This window comes from Aulonocara sp. 'chitande type north' Nkhata Bay, linkage group LG3, assembly GCF_057382095.1.
Source record: "Aulonocara sp. 'chitande type north' Nkhata Bay isolate Kocher_YH1m ecotype deep benthic linkage group LG3, A_spYH_male_GT1.1, whole genome shotgun sequence".
NCBI classification, from domain to species: Eukaryota; Metazoa; Chordata; class Actinopteri; order Cichliformes; family Cichlidae; genus Aulonocara; species Aulonocara sp. 'chitande type north' Nkhata Bay.
This window is the reverse complement of record NC_141346.1, coordinates 20,115,523-20,131,938: the sequence shown is the minus strand read 5'-3', so window position 1 is coordinate 20,131,938 and position 16,416 is coordinate 20,115,523. Positions and strand designations below refer to the sequence as shown.

General features: G+C 41.7%; 1 protein-coding gene across 1 annotated transcript in view; it reads right to left on the bottom strand.

Moving 5' to 3' along the window:
• Positions 1-16,153, bottom strand: part of LOC147334426 (scavenger receptor cysteine-rich type 1 protein M130-like) — a 28,665-nt gene extending 12,512 nt beyond the window's left edge. Inside the window, exons 1-7 of the mRNA XM_086272298.1 lie at positions 16,090-16,153; positions 9,366-9,752; positions 8,791-9,222; positions 4,498-4,884; positions 3,923-4,354; positions 1,656-2,042; positions 1,081-1,512 (exon numbers count right to left, since the gene is read on the bottom strand). Of these exons, the coding sequence (XP_086128424.1) occupies positions 1,081-1,512; positions 1,656-2,042; positions 3,923-4,354; positions 4,498-4,884; positions 8,791-9,222; positions 9,366-9,752; positions 16,090-16,138 (2,506 nt within the window). The 5' untranslated portion in view covers positions 16,139-16,153. The remainder of the gene's footprint in view (positions 1-1,080; positions 1,513-1,655; positions 2,043-3,922; positions 4,355-4,497; positions 4,885-8,790; positions 9,223-9,365; positions 9,753-16,089) is intronic.
• Between the last annotated feature and the right edge of the window lie 263 nt (positions 16,154-16,416).

Here is a 16,416-nt window from a genome sequence, read left to right as displayed (position 1 = left end):
TGTGACCAAATGTTGTTACTTAGACGTCTCCAGAATATGATTCTCATGGAGCCTGTAAAAGCAGTAGAGGTGGGAATCACCATACGTCCCACGATACGATATTATCACAATACTTAACGCACGATAAGATATTATTGCGATTTTTAAAAAAAATATTTTGCAATATTCAGATTCTGTACATAAAGTTAAACTTTATCAATATTCATTTTATCTAATATCAAAGTCTCGCACTCAGTCTTTCTCTCATTTCAGTCAGTTTTATTGTTGACAAAGTGAACGGTTTGTATTACAGTCTAGTCCAACTTAACTGAATGCAGCCATCTGGTACAATTATAGCTATTCTGAACTAAGCAATTTATGAAAACTATGCAGCCCATTCAGCAACTGAAGAATTTGAAAGTAAATTAAAACAAAATATAAATTTAGATTAAATAAAAAAGTTTTAAACTTAATTAAAATAAAACATGTCTTAAATTAAAATAAGTAAACTGTCATGTTTATTGCTGCCAAAAAAAAGTTAAACACATTTTGACAGTGAAGGAATGTCAGGATTCTTGCTCAGAAAAAGGATCAACATGCTCTGAGCACAAAAACCTTTTTTGTAACAAAATATCGATTTCTGCTGTCCATGTATCGATACATTATTAGCAAACAAAATGTCACGATACTACACAGTATCGATTCTTCCCCCACCCCTAAAAAGCAGGTACATGTTGGATAACATATATTTGAGTGGAGCAATATCAAGTGCTGTGGAAACACATTGAAAACTGAAAAGCCTCCCAATTTACCATCACAAAGAGCTGAAAGAAGAGGTGGTTCAAGTGCAAATCCTGTAAAGAGTAAAAAATCATCCAAATTTGCATTTTAAATGGAAAATGATGGACTTTTGGTTGGGTTTACAGTAAGGCTCCAAGATATTGTCTGTAAATAAAATATTCAATGTGAAAGAGCTTGTGGGCAAGACAGTGTAGCATAAGTCAAAGCTATCATAATCGTTGACTGCAAACCTGTCAGCTAAACATCCTGGACATATAATCAAGCAGTGGGACTTCAGTGTCTGCAGCTGCTCAAATTTACCTTCACAGATGACACCAGCGTCCTCAGAGTGTCCACAGTTGTGAGATCCAAATCCTAAGTGCTGGCACTGAGTGAGATTTGATTCACTGCCTGAGCAACTGACATCATCCAACCAGATGGGTCCGGTGCCCTGACCAAACTGAGCATTTGCTGGTGCTGAGACGACCCTGCCGCAGCCCAGCTGTCTACACACCACCTGAGCATCCACTAGGTCCCATAGATCATCACACACCGTCCCCCACTGCCCACTGTGGAAGATCTCCACCCTGCCAGAACACGAGCTGTTTCCTCCAACCAGGCGGATGTGCCCCTCCACTGCTGCACTGTTGCTCACTGCTGTTGTAGAAGTGAGCCTGACCTGATTGGCTGTAGAGGTCTGTGGTATTGGAGCAGGTGTGGTTGAAGAAAGTGCAGATGTTGTTGTGTTCACCTCTGTTTACAGTCAATACATAAATGAATAAGTGAGAGTACTGCGGTAAAGCTGAGAGCATTTTCCTTCTGAACAGTTGAATTTAGCAGCAGGATGAAAAAGATGAATTTGTTACAGTGTGATCATGCTTAGAGGGCAACAATACCTGCACAGTACGCAAGGTGGCACACAGATGGCCTCTCAAGTTTGTAGACGTAGTAGTTTCCATAGCATAGTTTGACTTGGATGGTGTGTGATGGAAACTGGCAGCAGCTTCCAGACCAGTTGTTGCACACAGTGCGAGTTACAGTTTCACCTGGCTGTGAGGGATGAGGTTGTGTTATCCACAGAGGAGCATGGGTTCCACACCTGTTTGAGTCTATACACCTCTCGGGAATACGAGCATTGGAGCTCCCCAGAAACAGGCGGTACCAGCCTTGCCAGTTAATAGATTGATCACAGTGTAGGTCCTGAGTGTTTGTGTTGTTTGTTGAACGCCATTGATCATTCAGCACAGTGTAGTTGTAACAAGGATCGACACTTTGGGAATATCCTGAAGGATGAAAAGAAGTCATCTTTACTTCAAGGAAATTTCACTGATATTCTTACAACACTTTATTCTATGCTATAACCACTTTATAAACAATCACACACACTGATAGATGCATTGGGGACAAATTGGGTTCAATGTCTTGGCCAAGAAAGCTTCGACATGCAGACTGAAGGAGCAGGGATGAAACAGCGTGTTTGTACCGGTCTTAAAGATTTCTGTTGTGCATATCTTTAACTAAATTGTCTCTTTAGTTTCCAAACATTTTTTGTTCAATACAATCAGTATTTGGTATGAACACTGCAAAGATTTGACATCTAAATATTTGGCATGAAAAAAGTATTTAATTTAAAAAAAAATCCAGACTGTAATCAAGTGACATAATATCTCGACCTTAGACATGTGAGAAATATCTTAAAAGAATAGTTGAAACATTCATTCCACCCACTTTATTGTGTCAAATAAACTCAAAACAAGCCTGTCGGTGCTTCTTTCCGCATCGCCTCTTCCTCAATTTAAGAGAAAAAAAATCTTAAAACAACAGCAAATGTAAAAGATGATTCTTCTGGTCACAAGTCAGTCACAGGGCTTACAACCATTCTCACACACGGACATTTTAGAATCACCAGTTCACCTATCTTCAGGAACAGCAAGTCATCGAACTGTGGGAGGGATCCGAATTACCCAGAGAAAACCCACAAGGAGAGGCCTTGAAACCAGGGTCCACAGCTAAAAATGGCTGTAAAATACAATGTAAATTCCAACAGTGTGGCCATATGAATTAGTCTAAAATGCATGTAAAGTGCTCAATTTACGGATTTATAAACCAAATAAAAAATAAAAGGCATATGTTCTCAAAAGAAGATTAAGGATCTCATTCATCGTGCTCTTGCTTACCCTGTTAGTCTCAAAACAAAATCAAAAAGACTTTTTGCTGGATATAAAATTGTTAGATTTGGTGAGACAGACAATTTATGTCTTGCGTACACGGTGTTGTTTCAGCAGGCATGAACACACATGAGCATGTAGGAACAGAGGATCACCTGAGAAAACTCCTTTTTTATTTTTCTCCTTCCCAAGTACCACAACAACAACGATATTCATTAGCGCCCTCCAGTGCTTCTAGTAAATGCATCTACAGAACAAAATGCAATAGTATGTGGACACAACACAGGGCCATAACATTTCAGTGCATGTCACATGTCCAGCAATCAGGGCATTTAATGCAGTCACATGGCTGTTTCAAGTCTTGGATATTATTTTGCTGCTCACAGTCAGAAAGAGGGACTTCGTGTGGACATAAGGTAAGGTTATAGAGGACCCACTAACTATGTTTCATGCAGCTGTATATCGTTTGCGGAACCCACAGTGAAAATGTAGTCTAGAATGGATGAAGTTTAAGCATTTAATCCTGAAGTCCTGTTTCTACCAGGTGCAAGTATGATTGTGACCAAATATTGTTACTTAGACGTCTCCAGAATATGATTCTCATGGAGCCTGTAAAAGCAGGTACATGTTGGATAACATATATTTGAGTGGAGCAATATCAAGTGCTGTGGAAACACATTGAAAACTGAAAAGCCTCCCAATTTACCATCACAAAGAGCTGAAAGAAGAGGTGGTTCAAGTGCAAATCCTGTAAAGAGTAAAAAATCATCCAAATTTGCATTTTAAATGGAAAATGATGGACTTTTGGTTGGGTTTACTGTAAGGCTCCAAGATATTGTCTGTAAATAAAATATTCAATGTGAAAGAGCTTGTGGGCAAGACAGTGTAGCATAAGTCAAAGCTATCATAATCGTTGACTGCAAACCTGTCAGCTAATAATCCTGGACATATAATCAAGCAGTGGGACTTCAGTGTCTGCAGCTGCACAAATTTACCTTCACAAATGACACCAGCGTCCTCAGAGTGTCCACAGTTGTGAGATCCAAATCCTAAGTGCTGGCACTGAGTGAGATTTGATTCACTGCCTGAGCAACTGACATCATCCAGCCAGATGGGTCCGGTGCCCTGTCCAAACTGAGCATTTGCTGGTGCTGAGACGACCATGCCGCAGCCCAGCTGTCTACACACCACCTGAGCATCCACTAGGTCCCATAGATCATCACACACCGTCCCCCACTGCCCACTGTGGAAGATCTCCACCCTGCCAGAACACGAGCTGTTTCCTCCAACCAGGCGGATGTGCCCCTCCACTGCTGCACTGTTGCTCACTGCTGTTGTAGAAGTGAGCCTGACCTGATTGGCTGTAGAGGTCTGTGGTATTGGAGCAGGTGTGGTTGAAGAAAGTGCAGATGTTGTTGTGTTCACCTCTGTTTACAGTCAATACATAAATGAATAAGTGAGAGTACTGCGGTAAAGCTGAGAGCATTTTCCTTCTGAACAGTTGAATTTAGCAGCAGGATGAAAAAGATGAATTTGTTACAGTGTGATCATGCTTAGAGGGCAACAATACCTGCACAGTACGCAAGGTGGCACACAGATGGCCTCTCAAGTTTGTAGACGTAGTAGTTTCCATAGCATAGTTTGACTTGGATGGTGTGTGATGGAAACTGGCAGCAGCTTCCAGACCAGTTGTTGCACACAGTGCGAGTTACAGTTTCACCTGGCTGTGAGGGATGAGGTTGTGTTATCCACAGAGGAGCATGGGTTCCACACCTGTTTGAGTCTATACACCTCTCGGGAATACGAGCATTGGAGCTCCCCAGAAACAGGCGGTACCAGCCTTGCCAGTTAATAGATTGATCACAGTGTAGGTCCTGAGTGTTTGTGTTGTTTGTTGAACGCCATTGATCATTCAGCACAGTGTAGTTGTAACAAGGATCGACACTTTGGGGAGTTTCTGAAGGATGAAAAGAAGTCATCTTTACTTCAAGCAAATTCCACTGATATTCTTACAACACTTTATTCTATGCTATAACCACTTTATAAACAATCACACACACTGATAGATGCATTGGGGACAAATTGGGTTCAATGTCTTGGCCAAGAAAGCTTCGACATGCAGACTGAAGGAGCAGGGATGAAACAGTGTGTTTGTACTGGTCATAAAGATTTCTGTTGCGCATATCTTTAACTAAATTGTCTCTTTAGTTTCCAAACTTTTTTTGTTCAATACAATCAGTATTTGGTATGAACACTGCAAAGATTTGACATCTAAATATTTGGCATGAAAAAAGTATTTAATTAAAAAAAAATCCAGACTGTAATCCATCCTTCCATCCATCTTCATCCCCTTTATCCGAGGCCGGGTCGCGGGGGCAGCAGCCTAAGCAAAGAGGCCCAGACCTCCCTCTCCCCAGCCACCTCCTCCAGCTTATCCGGGGGAATACCAAGGCGTTCCCAGGCCAGCCGAGAGATATAATCTCTCCAGCGTGTCCTGGGTCTGCCCCGGGGCCTCCTCCCGGTGGGACATGCCCAGAACACCTCACCCAGGAGGCGCCCAGGGGGCATCCTTGTCAGATGCCCGAACCACCTCAGCTGGCTCCTTTCGATGTGAAGCAGCAGCTGCTCTACTCTGAGCCCCTCCCGGATGGCCGAACTTCTCACCCTATCTCCAAGGGAGAGGCCAGCCACCCTTCGGAGGAAGCTCATTTCTGCCGCTTGTATCCGCGATCTCGTTCTTTCGGTCACTACCCACAGCTCGTGGCCATAGGTGAGGGTAGGGACATAGATCGACCGGTAAATTGAGAGCTTCGCTTTTACACTCAGCTCCCTCTTCACCATGACGGACCGGTGCAGCCCCATACTCCCGCAACACCTCCCACAGGACACCCCGAGGGACACGGTCGAATGCCTTCTCCAAGTCCACAAAACACATGTAGACTGGTTGGGCAAACTCCCATGCACCCTCAAGTATCCTCGAGAGGATAAAGAGCTGGTCCAGTGTTCCGCGACCAGGACGAAAACCGCATTGTTCCTCCTGTATCCGAGGTTCGACTAGCGGACGAACTCTCCTTTCCAGCACCCTGGCATAGACTTTCCCAGGGAGGCTGAGGAGTGTGATCCCCCTGTATTGGAACACACCCTCCGGTCCCCCTTCTTAAAGATGGGGACCACCACCCCGGTCTGCCAGTCCACAGGTACTGCCCCTGATCTCCACGCAACATTGCAGAGGCGTGTCAACCAGGACAGCCCTACAACATCCAGAGCCTTCAGGAACTCGGGGCGGACCTCATCAATACCAGGGGCTCTGCCACCAAGGAGTTGTTTAACTGCCTCAGTGACCTTGCCCCCGGAAATTGGTGGGTCATTCCCCTCATCCCCAGACTCTGCTTCCTCCTCGGAAGACGTGTCAGTGGGATTAAGGAGGTCCTCGAAGTATTCCTTCCACCGCATGACAATTTTCTCAGTCGAGGTCAGCAGCGCTCCACCAGCACTATACACAGTGCAGGTTGAGCACCGCTTTCCCCTCCTGAGACGCCTGACGGTTTGCCAGAATCTCTTCGAGGCAGTTCGAAAGTCTTTTTCCATGGCCTCTCTGAACTCCCACACCCGAGTTTTTGCTTCAGCCACTGCCGGAGCCGCATTCCGCTTGGCCTGTCGATACCTGTCGGCTGCCTCCGGAGCATTTGTAGAAAGAGGTAGACTGTAATCAAGTGACATAATATCTCGACCTTAGACATGTGAGTAATATCTTAAAAGAATAGTTGAAACATTCATTCCACCCACTTTATTGTGTCAAATAAACTCAAAACAAGCCTGTCGGTGCTTCTTTCCGCATCGCCTCTTCCTCAATTTAAGAGAAAAAAAATCTTAAAACAACAGCAAATGTAAAAGATGATTCTTCTGGTCACAAGTCAGTCACAGGGCTTACAACCATTCTCACACACGGACATTTTAGAATCACCAGTTCACCTATCTTCAGGAACAGCAAGTCATCGAACTGTGGGAGGGATCCAAATTACCCAGAGAAAACCCACAAGGAGAGGCCTTGAAACCAGGGTCCACAGCTAAAAATGGCTGTAAAATACAATGTAAATTCCAACAGTGTGGCCATATGAATTAGTCTAAAATGCATGTAAAGTGCTCAATTTACGGATTTATAAACCAAATAAAAAATAAAAGGCATATGTTCTCAAAAGAAGATTAATGATCTCATTCATCGTGCTCTTGCTTACCCTGTTAGTCTCAAAACAAAATCAAAAAGACTTTTTGCTGGATATAAAATTGTTAGATTTGGTGAGACAGACAATTTATGTCTTGCGTACACGGTGTTGTTTCAGCAGGCATGAACACACATGAGCATGTAGGAACAGAGGATCACCTGAGAAAACTCCTTTTTTATTTTTCTCCTTCCCAAGTACCACAACAACAACGATATTCATTAGTGCCCTCCAGTGCTTCTAGTAAATGCATCTACAGAACAAAATGCAATAGTATGTGGACACAACACAGGGCCATAACATTTCAGTGCATGTCACATGTCCAGCAATCAGGGCATTTAATGCAGTCACATGGCTGTTTCAAGTCTTGGATATTATTTTGCTGCTCACAGTCAGAAAGAGGGACTTCCTGTGGACATAAGGTAAGGTTATAGAGGACCCACTAACTATGTTTCATGCAGCTGTATATCGTTTGCGGAACCCACAGTGAAAATGTAGTCTAGAATGGATGAAGTTTAAGCATTTAATCCTGAAGTCCTGTTTCTACCAGGTGCAAGTATGATTGTGACCAAATGTTGTTACTTAGACGTCTCCAGAATATGATTCTCATGGAGCCTGTAAAAGCAGTAGAGGTGGGAATCACCATACGTCCCACGATACGATATTATCACAATACTTAACGCACGATAAGATATTATTGCGATTTTTAAAAAAAATATTTTGCAATATTCAGATTCTGTACATAAAGTTAAACTTTATCAATATTCATTTTATCTAATATCAAAGTCTCGCACTCAGTCTTTCTCTCATTTCAGTCAGTTTTATTGTTGACAAAGTGAACGGTTTGTATTACAGTCTAGTCCAACTTAACTGAATGCAGCCATCTGGTACAATTATAGCTATTCTGAACTAAGCAATTTATGAAAACTATGCAGCCCATTCAGCAACTGAAGAACTTGAAAGTAAATTAAAACAAAATATAAATTTAGATTAAATAAAAAAGTTTTAAACTTAATTAAAATAAAACATGTCTTAAATTAAAATAAGTAAACTGTCATGTTTATTGCTGCCAAAAAAAAGTTAAACACATTTTGACAGTGAAGGAATGTCAGGATTCTTGCTCAGAAAAAGGATCAACATGCTCTGAGCACAAAAACCTTTTTTGTAACAAAATATCGATTTCTGCTGTCCATGTATCGATACATTATTAGCAAACAAAATGTCACGATACTACACAGTATCGATTCTTCCCCCACCCCTAAAAAGCAGGTACATGTTGGATAACATATATTTGAGTGGAGCAATATCAAGTGCTGTGGAAACACATTGAAAACTGAAAAGCCTCCCAATTTACCATCACAAAGAGCTGAAAGAAGAGGTGGTTCAAGTGCAAAGCCTGTAAAGAGTAAAATATCATCCAAATTTGCATTTTAAATGGAAAATGATGGACTTTTGGTTGGGTTTACAGTAAGGCTCCAAGATATTGTCTGTAAATAAAATATTCAATGTGAAAGAGCTTGTGGGCAAGACAGTGTAGCATAAGTCAAAGCTATCATAATCGTTGACTGCAAACCTGTCAGCTAAACATCCTGGACATATAATCAAGCAGTGGGACTTCAGTGTCTGCAGCTGCACAAATTTACCTTCACAGATGACACCAGCGTCCTCAGAGTGTCCACAGTTGTGAGATCCAAATCCTAAGTGCTGGCACTGAGTGAGATTTGATTCACTGCCTGAGCAACTGACATCATCCAACCAGATGGGTCCGGTGCCCTGACCAAACTGAGCATTTGCTGGTGCTGAGACGACCCTGCCGCAGCCCAGCTGTCTACACACCACCTGAGCATCCACTAGGTCCCATACATCATCACACACCGTCCCCCACTGCCCACTGTGGAAGATCTCCACCCTGCCAGAACACGAGCTGTTTCCTCCAACCAGGCGGATGTGCCCCTCCACTGCTGCACTGTTGCTCACTGCTGTTGTAGAAGTGAGCCTGACCTGATTGGCTGTAGAGGTCTGTGGTATTGGAGCAGGTGTGGTTGAAGAAAGTGCAGATGTTGTTGTGTTCACCTCTGTTTACAGTCAATACATAAATGAATAAGTGAGAGTACTGCGGTAAAGCTGAGAGCATTTTCCTTCTGAACAGTTGAATTTAGCAGCAGGATGAAAAAGATGAATTTGTTACAGTGTGATCATGCTTAGAGGGCAACAATACCTGCACAGTACGCAAGGTGGCACACAGATGGCCTCTCAAGTTTGTAGACGTAGTAGTTTCCATAGCATAGTTTGACTTGGATGGTGTGTGATGGAAACTGGCAGCAGCTTCCAGACCAGTTGTTGCACACAGTGCGAGTTACAGTTTCACCTGGCTGTGAGGGATGAGGTTGTGTTATCCACAGAGGAGCATGGGTTCCACACCTGTTTGAGTCTATACACCTCTCGGGAATACGAGCATTGGAGCTCCCCAGAAACAGGCGGTACCAGCCTTGCCAGTTAATAGATTGATCACAGTGTAGGTCCTGAGTATTTGTGTTGTTTGTTGAACGCCATTGATCATTCAGCACAGTGTAGTTGTAACAAGGATCGACACTTTGGGGAGTTTCTGAAGGATGAAAAGAAGTCATCTTTACTTCAAGCAAATTCCACTGATTTACGTGAAATTTACACAAGTCATACAACCCTTTTTCTTATGCTTTAAGGATAGACCATATTCAGACAGAATGTGATCAGACAGAGTATATTCTGTCCGATCACAATACTTTTTTACCCCGGTAAAATATTATGTAATTTGCTTATATATATTCCCTAGTTAGTGATGGCCAAATTAAGTTTTCTGATGCATTTAAGCTTGTATTGAAAAACAGTTCTTCACTAGAAGCTGTTCAGTACAGTCTTTGGTGACATCTGGTGGTCACAAATATGAAGAGCAGCTTGAACCTACAAATTGGAATGCACTGCTTTATTAGGACTGCCCAAAAAAAAAAAAAAAAGGACTGCCCACTCTATACAGCTGAATTGACAGTGACGTGCCGAATGAAGTTTCGGACATCATTGATCACTTTGACTCTATTTAGACAAACCAAGCTTCAACACAGTGTTTCTGAAACAATGAGTTGATTTTTTTTGACACTTACACCAGAGCTTCAGCTTTAAATTGGCCATCACTACTCCTAGGCCCTAGGTATATAAATACAATATACCCTAGGACCTAGGTATATAAATACAATATACCCTAGGACCTACGTATATAAATACAATATACCCTAGGACCTAGGGTATATTGTATTTATATATCTGTTTAACGTCATTCGGTGTCCAGCATTGTATTTACCAACAGTTTTGGGAAGGTTACTTTTAAAATGTATTCCATTACAGAATACAGAATACATGCCCCAAAATGTATTCTGTAACGTATTCCGTTACGTTACTCAATGACAGTAACGTATTCTGAATACTTTGGATTACTTAATATATTATCATGCTTTTTACAACAACGTGAATGTACTATTGCTGTGTGATTTATTACTATTACTGAAGGTCTGCGACTCCGAACTGTAGTAAAGGGACCTCTGACTAATACGGCGGGGTCCCTGTCGGCTCGTAGCCGAAAAATAGCTTTACTTTGTTGTGTGGGTCAACTTTTCTTGCGAGAGACAGAGAGAGGCGTTGAAAGACTGCTCCAACGGAACTTATTGTTTTCGGAGGAAAACACGAACACGGTGTACAGTCGAGTCTTAATAGCTTACTTACAACTGGGCTCGTCAGGCACTCTTCTTGGCTGCAGTGGTTATTATTATATTTACATGCTTCCAGCTCCCGTTTTTCCTTGACGACAACTCGTACCTTTCCACTCCCCTTTTTCTCCCTCCTCGCGCTCACAGACCCATAACGTGTATGGCAGTCCATTCTCCCTGCAGCACGGACTACACTGCCCATGATGCTACATTCTTTAGAGCTATGCTTGTAGCATTCTGCCTGTTAGCTTAGCACAACAACAACAACAACGAAAAGGCGCTCTCTCACCCAGGAAACACACAGTCGAAGAGAGAGAGAGAGCGTCGCCCTGTAACCATGGAAACCGTAACGCTGTAGCTGTCAAACAAAACCCAAACAGTCCTGACCCGCGACAATATGAAACAGGAAAGTACCGCAGTGTAATCCATTTATTTCAACAAAGTAACTGTATTCTGAATACCACCCTTTTAAACGGTAACTGTAACGGAATACAGTTACTCATATTTTGTATTTTAAATACGTAACATACGGTACAAATACGGTACATGTATTCCGTTACTCCCCAACACTGTTTACCAAGGACTTAAGTTGTTGTTTAAAATTTGCAGGATGGTTGGGGTTAAAGGCTGAATGACCTCACAGGCCTAAGGGTTGCTATTTATGGTCTTTGTAATGTACTTTGTTTGGTTGTTTCATGTAACCTTGACAGGATCCCACCTGCGATACGGAGTGACTGCAACTCAGCCATGAAGTGGTTGACCACACAAAACAGAGCAGTGTCAGTGGATGGTAAATGGTACTGAAAGCAGCTGTACATAATTGTCACAAATACTTTTTCCTTGATTGGTTTTATGTGTGAAGAAATTCATGAAGTCCTTGTTAGTTAATGTTAAAGGAATGGTTTGCTCAACATAAATGACTTTTTGACAGTTTGGTTACCGTGCTGAAGAGAAGACACTAAGATTTTTTTCAGGGTAAATGAAGATCTCCTAAATACATGAATAGGACATGACTTTCAGTATAAATTCAAATGGAGAATGATCAAAGGTAAATGATCGAGGTAACTTCCTTCTGAAGAGGAGTGATTTTGGTCTTTGTGTGAAACCCAGATAATCATAACAGACACACATGCAAAATTTCACACATTATTGTCAGGTCCTGATCAACCTGTTTTTTCCCCAAAGATTAAATATTGTTTTAAGAAAAATTTTTTTTACCCCCAAATGGCTTTTAACCTTTTATTTGGTTGTTTGCTTGATATTATCAGAAATTTATGAGACTGTGCTGGAGTTTACAGCCTTTTCAGCTTTCCTTGTGGTTCTCAGGTTGTTTCCTCTTTAGTTTTTTTCCACTCAAGTACCGTAAGGACACTAATGCTCTGCTGTTATCTCTTATAATAAAACGTCTTCTTAAACTGCTTTATTAGTCACCATTTTCTTTATTGCCACTCACTCTGTATGCATCTCCAACATACACCTCCCACTTCCTTAATTCCACCAACCCGCTGCCATTATGGCAAACCCAAAGGGGCAATAAGTACCAAGTGAATGCAACAACACAACATCTCCCTGTTTTTTTTTTGTGTGTTTGTTTTTGAAACAGGATACAGCATGTCTGCCAGTGGCATAGCTGATATGAATTTCAAAAGTTTTTTTTTTTGGAAACATAAGGATTAGAATCAGTTTTCAACATTGTTACAGATCAAATTTCTGTTACACAAAACAACAACAACAACAATACAACACGGAAACTGCTCTCAATACTTCACATCAAAATTTGACATTTATTTTCTCTTTGAGGGCAGCGACACCCCTGCCTACACCCTTCACCGATTTATTTTGTTATTGTGGTTAAAAATGAAGAATTAAATGTAAAGGTGGAAGATTCTCATCAAGCAAAATTTGGTAAAGACAATAATATACAGGGTGGGCCATTTATATGGATACACTGTAATAACATGGGAATGGTTGGTGATATTAAAGTCCTGTTTGTGGCACATTAGTATATGTGAGGGGGGAAACTTGTCAAGATGGGTGGTGACCATGGTGGCCATTTAGAAGTCGGCCATCTTGGGTACAACTTTTGTTTTTTCAATAGGAAGAGGGCCATGTGACACATCAAACTTATTGGTAATGTCACAAGAAAAACAATGGTGTGCTTGGTTTCAACGTAACTTTATTCTTTCATGAGTTATTTACAAGTTTCTCTTTGTTCACAGCCATTGACATGTCAAAGAGGTTAACATGTGAGGAGCAGATCGAAATTGTGTTGATATCTGGTGAACGCAGTAACCGGGTCATTGCAGCAGATTTCAATGCAAGACACCCTACGAGACCACCCATCTATCATGCTACAGTTAGCAAACTGCTTGCTAAGTTTCGTGAAACTGGTTCAATGTTGGATTTGCCAAAATGCGGACGCAAGAAAACTGTCACTAATGAAGAAACAACAGTGGTTGTCCTAGCTTCATTCAGCAAGAGCCCACAGCGTAGCACTCGCCGCATGTCACTGGAGAGTGGCATTAGTCGAACATCCCTTCGGCGGATATTAGCTACTCATAAATGGCACCCTTACAAACTCCAGCTACTGCAGCATCTCAAAGAGGATGACTCAGATCGGCACACAGAATTTGCAGGACCCTCAGTTCATGCAAAGGATTTTGTTCAGTGATGAGGCAAACTTTTATGTGAATGGTGAAGTCAACAAACAAAACCACCGCTATTGGTCTGACACTAACCCACATTGGACGGATCCCTCCAAGACTGTTGGAACAACAAAAGTGATGGTTTGGTGTGGTCTATGGGGTACAACGATAGTGGGTCCATTCTTCATCAATGGAAACCTCAAGGCCACTGGATATTTGAAATTGCTACATGATGATGTGTTTCCCGCTTTATGCACTGAAGCTGGCACGTTCCCTGAGTTTTTCCAGCAAGATGGTGCACCACCACATTATGGGTGCCAGGTCCGAGCATTCCTAGATGAACAGTTTCCTGGAAAGTGGATTGGTCGTCGTGGGCCAGTTGAATGGCCCCCAAGGTCTCCCGATCTGACCCCCTTAGACTTTTATCTTTGGGGTCATCTGAAGGCAATTGTCTATGGTGTGAAGATACGAGATGTGCAGCACCTGAAACTACGGATACTGGATGCCTGTGCTGGCATTTCTCCTGCGGTGTTGCTATCAGTGTGTGAAGAGTGGGAGAAGAGGGTTGCATTGACAATCCAACACAATGGGCAGCACACTGAACACATTTTATAAGTGGTCAGAAACTTGTAAATAACTCATGAAAGAATAAAGTTACGTTGAAACCAAACACACCATTGTTTTTCTTGTGACATTACCAATAAGTTCTACTGAGTGCGGAAAGATGCAACTGAAGAGTTCTGAAGCATGTCTTTATTAGGTAATAACATGGCACAAAATAAAGGAGGCGGGTATTTCTGGTAGTGAAAAACTTTGGTAACTAGACACTCGTGGAAAAAGTTGATGTCTTTGGTGAAAGAAATCTCTCCTTCCGGGTCATCCGTGGATCGAGTTTCCTTCGAGACGTGGGCAGCGATAAGCAGAGTTTTGTATAAGATTAATTATTCAAAGTAAGCTCAGGTATGCCGTTCAGCGGGTTAGTTACAGCGCCGGGAGGAGACGGGTATTTCTGGTAGTGAAAAACTTTGGTAACTAGACACTCGTGGAAAAAGTTGATGTCTTTGGTAAAGAAAAATGTGGGTAATCTTAGACACCATTGATATTCAAGGACTTTCAAACCCAGTTTTCACTTTTCTACTCTGAGCATTTAAAGCATGTGACACAACTTTTCTTACTCACATTTTTCTATCTAACATTCACACACATTCATACTCTGATGGACGCATCAGTGAGCAACTTGGGATTTTGCCCTGCAGATTGCCCTGTAGTTGGTATGCAGACTTCAGCACATGGAGATCAAATCACCACCAACCTTTCGATTCGCAGATGACCTTCTCCATAACCTGAGCTATGTGCTATGATTGAAAGATATGACTTTTCTAATTTAAAGAGAATTGTTTGGACCGTTTCAGCCATGCATTTGTGAGTGGGCCCCTATGAGTTTTGTATTCTGATTTAAATGGGAAGACATGACACTACATTGTTTGATGAAGTCAATTAGAGAATAGTTTTCAATCTAAGGTTTTTTTTTTTTTTAAGAATTCAATTTTGTCCGAATAAAATATCCTTTGAATATATTTTGTTTTGTCCTAGCCATGCAGATGGCTTCTACAAACATTTGAAAAGAATGGGTCACTTTGAGGAGCTTAGTGAATTCCAGCATGGTAAATGGTAAATTTATATTGTAAAGATTCTTATATAGCGCCTTTCTACTCTCCTAGAGTACTCAAAGCGCTGTATACAACATGCCACATTCACCCAGTCACACGAGCACTTTCTCCAAGCTCAGTGCTGTTTAACCGTATTCACACACATTCATCCTCCAAAGGATGCATCAGAGACCAACTTGGGGTTAGTATCTTGCCCAAGGATACTTGGCATGCAGACTAGAGGAGCCAGGGATCGAACAACCAACCTTCCTGAGCTAAAGCCACCCGGTACCGTGACAAGATACCACTTGCGATTGGCAATGACTGCAACTCAGCCATGAAGTGGTTGACCACACAAAACAGAGCAGTGTCAGTGGATGGTAAATGGTACTGAAAGCAGCTGTACATAATTGTCACAAATACTTTTTCCTTGATTGGTTTTATGTGTGAAGAAATTCATGAAGTCCTTGTTAGTTAATGTTAAAGGAATGGTTTGCTCAACATAAATGACTTTTTGTCAGCTTGGTTACCATGCTGAAGAGAAACCTAGGGCTGTTCTTATTTACTTCAATCAGTGATGAATAGTAAGACACTAGGATTTTTTTCAGGGTAAATGAAGATCTCCTAAATACATGAATAGGACATGACTTTCAGTATAAATTCAAATGGAGAATGATCAAAGGTAAATGATCGAGGTAACTTCCTTCTGAAGAGGAGTGATTTTGGTCTTTGTGTGAGACCCAGATAATCATAACAGACACACATGCAAAATATCACACATTATTGTCAGGTCCTGATCAAGCTATTTTATCACAAAGATCAAATATTCTTTTAAGGAAAAAAAATGCCGGTCACAAACTAAATGTCACCCCCAAATGGCTTTTAATTGACTGCCAGCTGTTTTAGCTTACCTGCTGTCAGCAAGCTGAGAAGAGACAGGATGAGCAGGGGGTGGAGCATGTTGCAGAGAGCCAATCAGGCGACGGAGCTGTAAGACACACCACACACGTAGTTGGATATCTCTGATTGGATAGAAAGTCACAATCCCATTCTCCCATCATCAAAACTTGGTATTCATCCTAATATTGTACATCATCCCACAAGGTGGATGAAATGTCTGTAAGTTTCCATTTGTTTATCTAAATGTTTGAAACCCTCACCATCCAAAGAAGAAAATATAATCATTTGTGACTTGATATATGGACTGATAAATACCATACATTATTTCCTTTTGATAT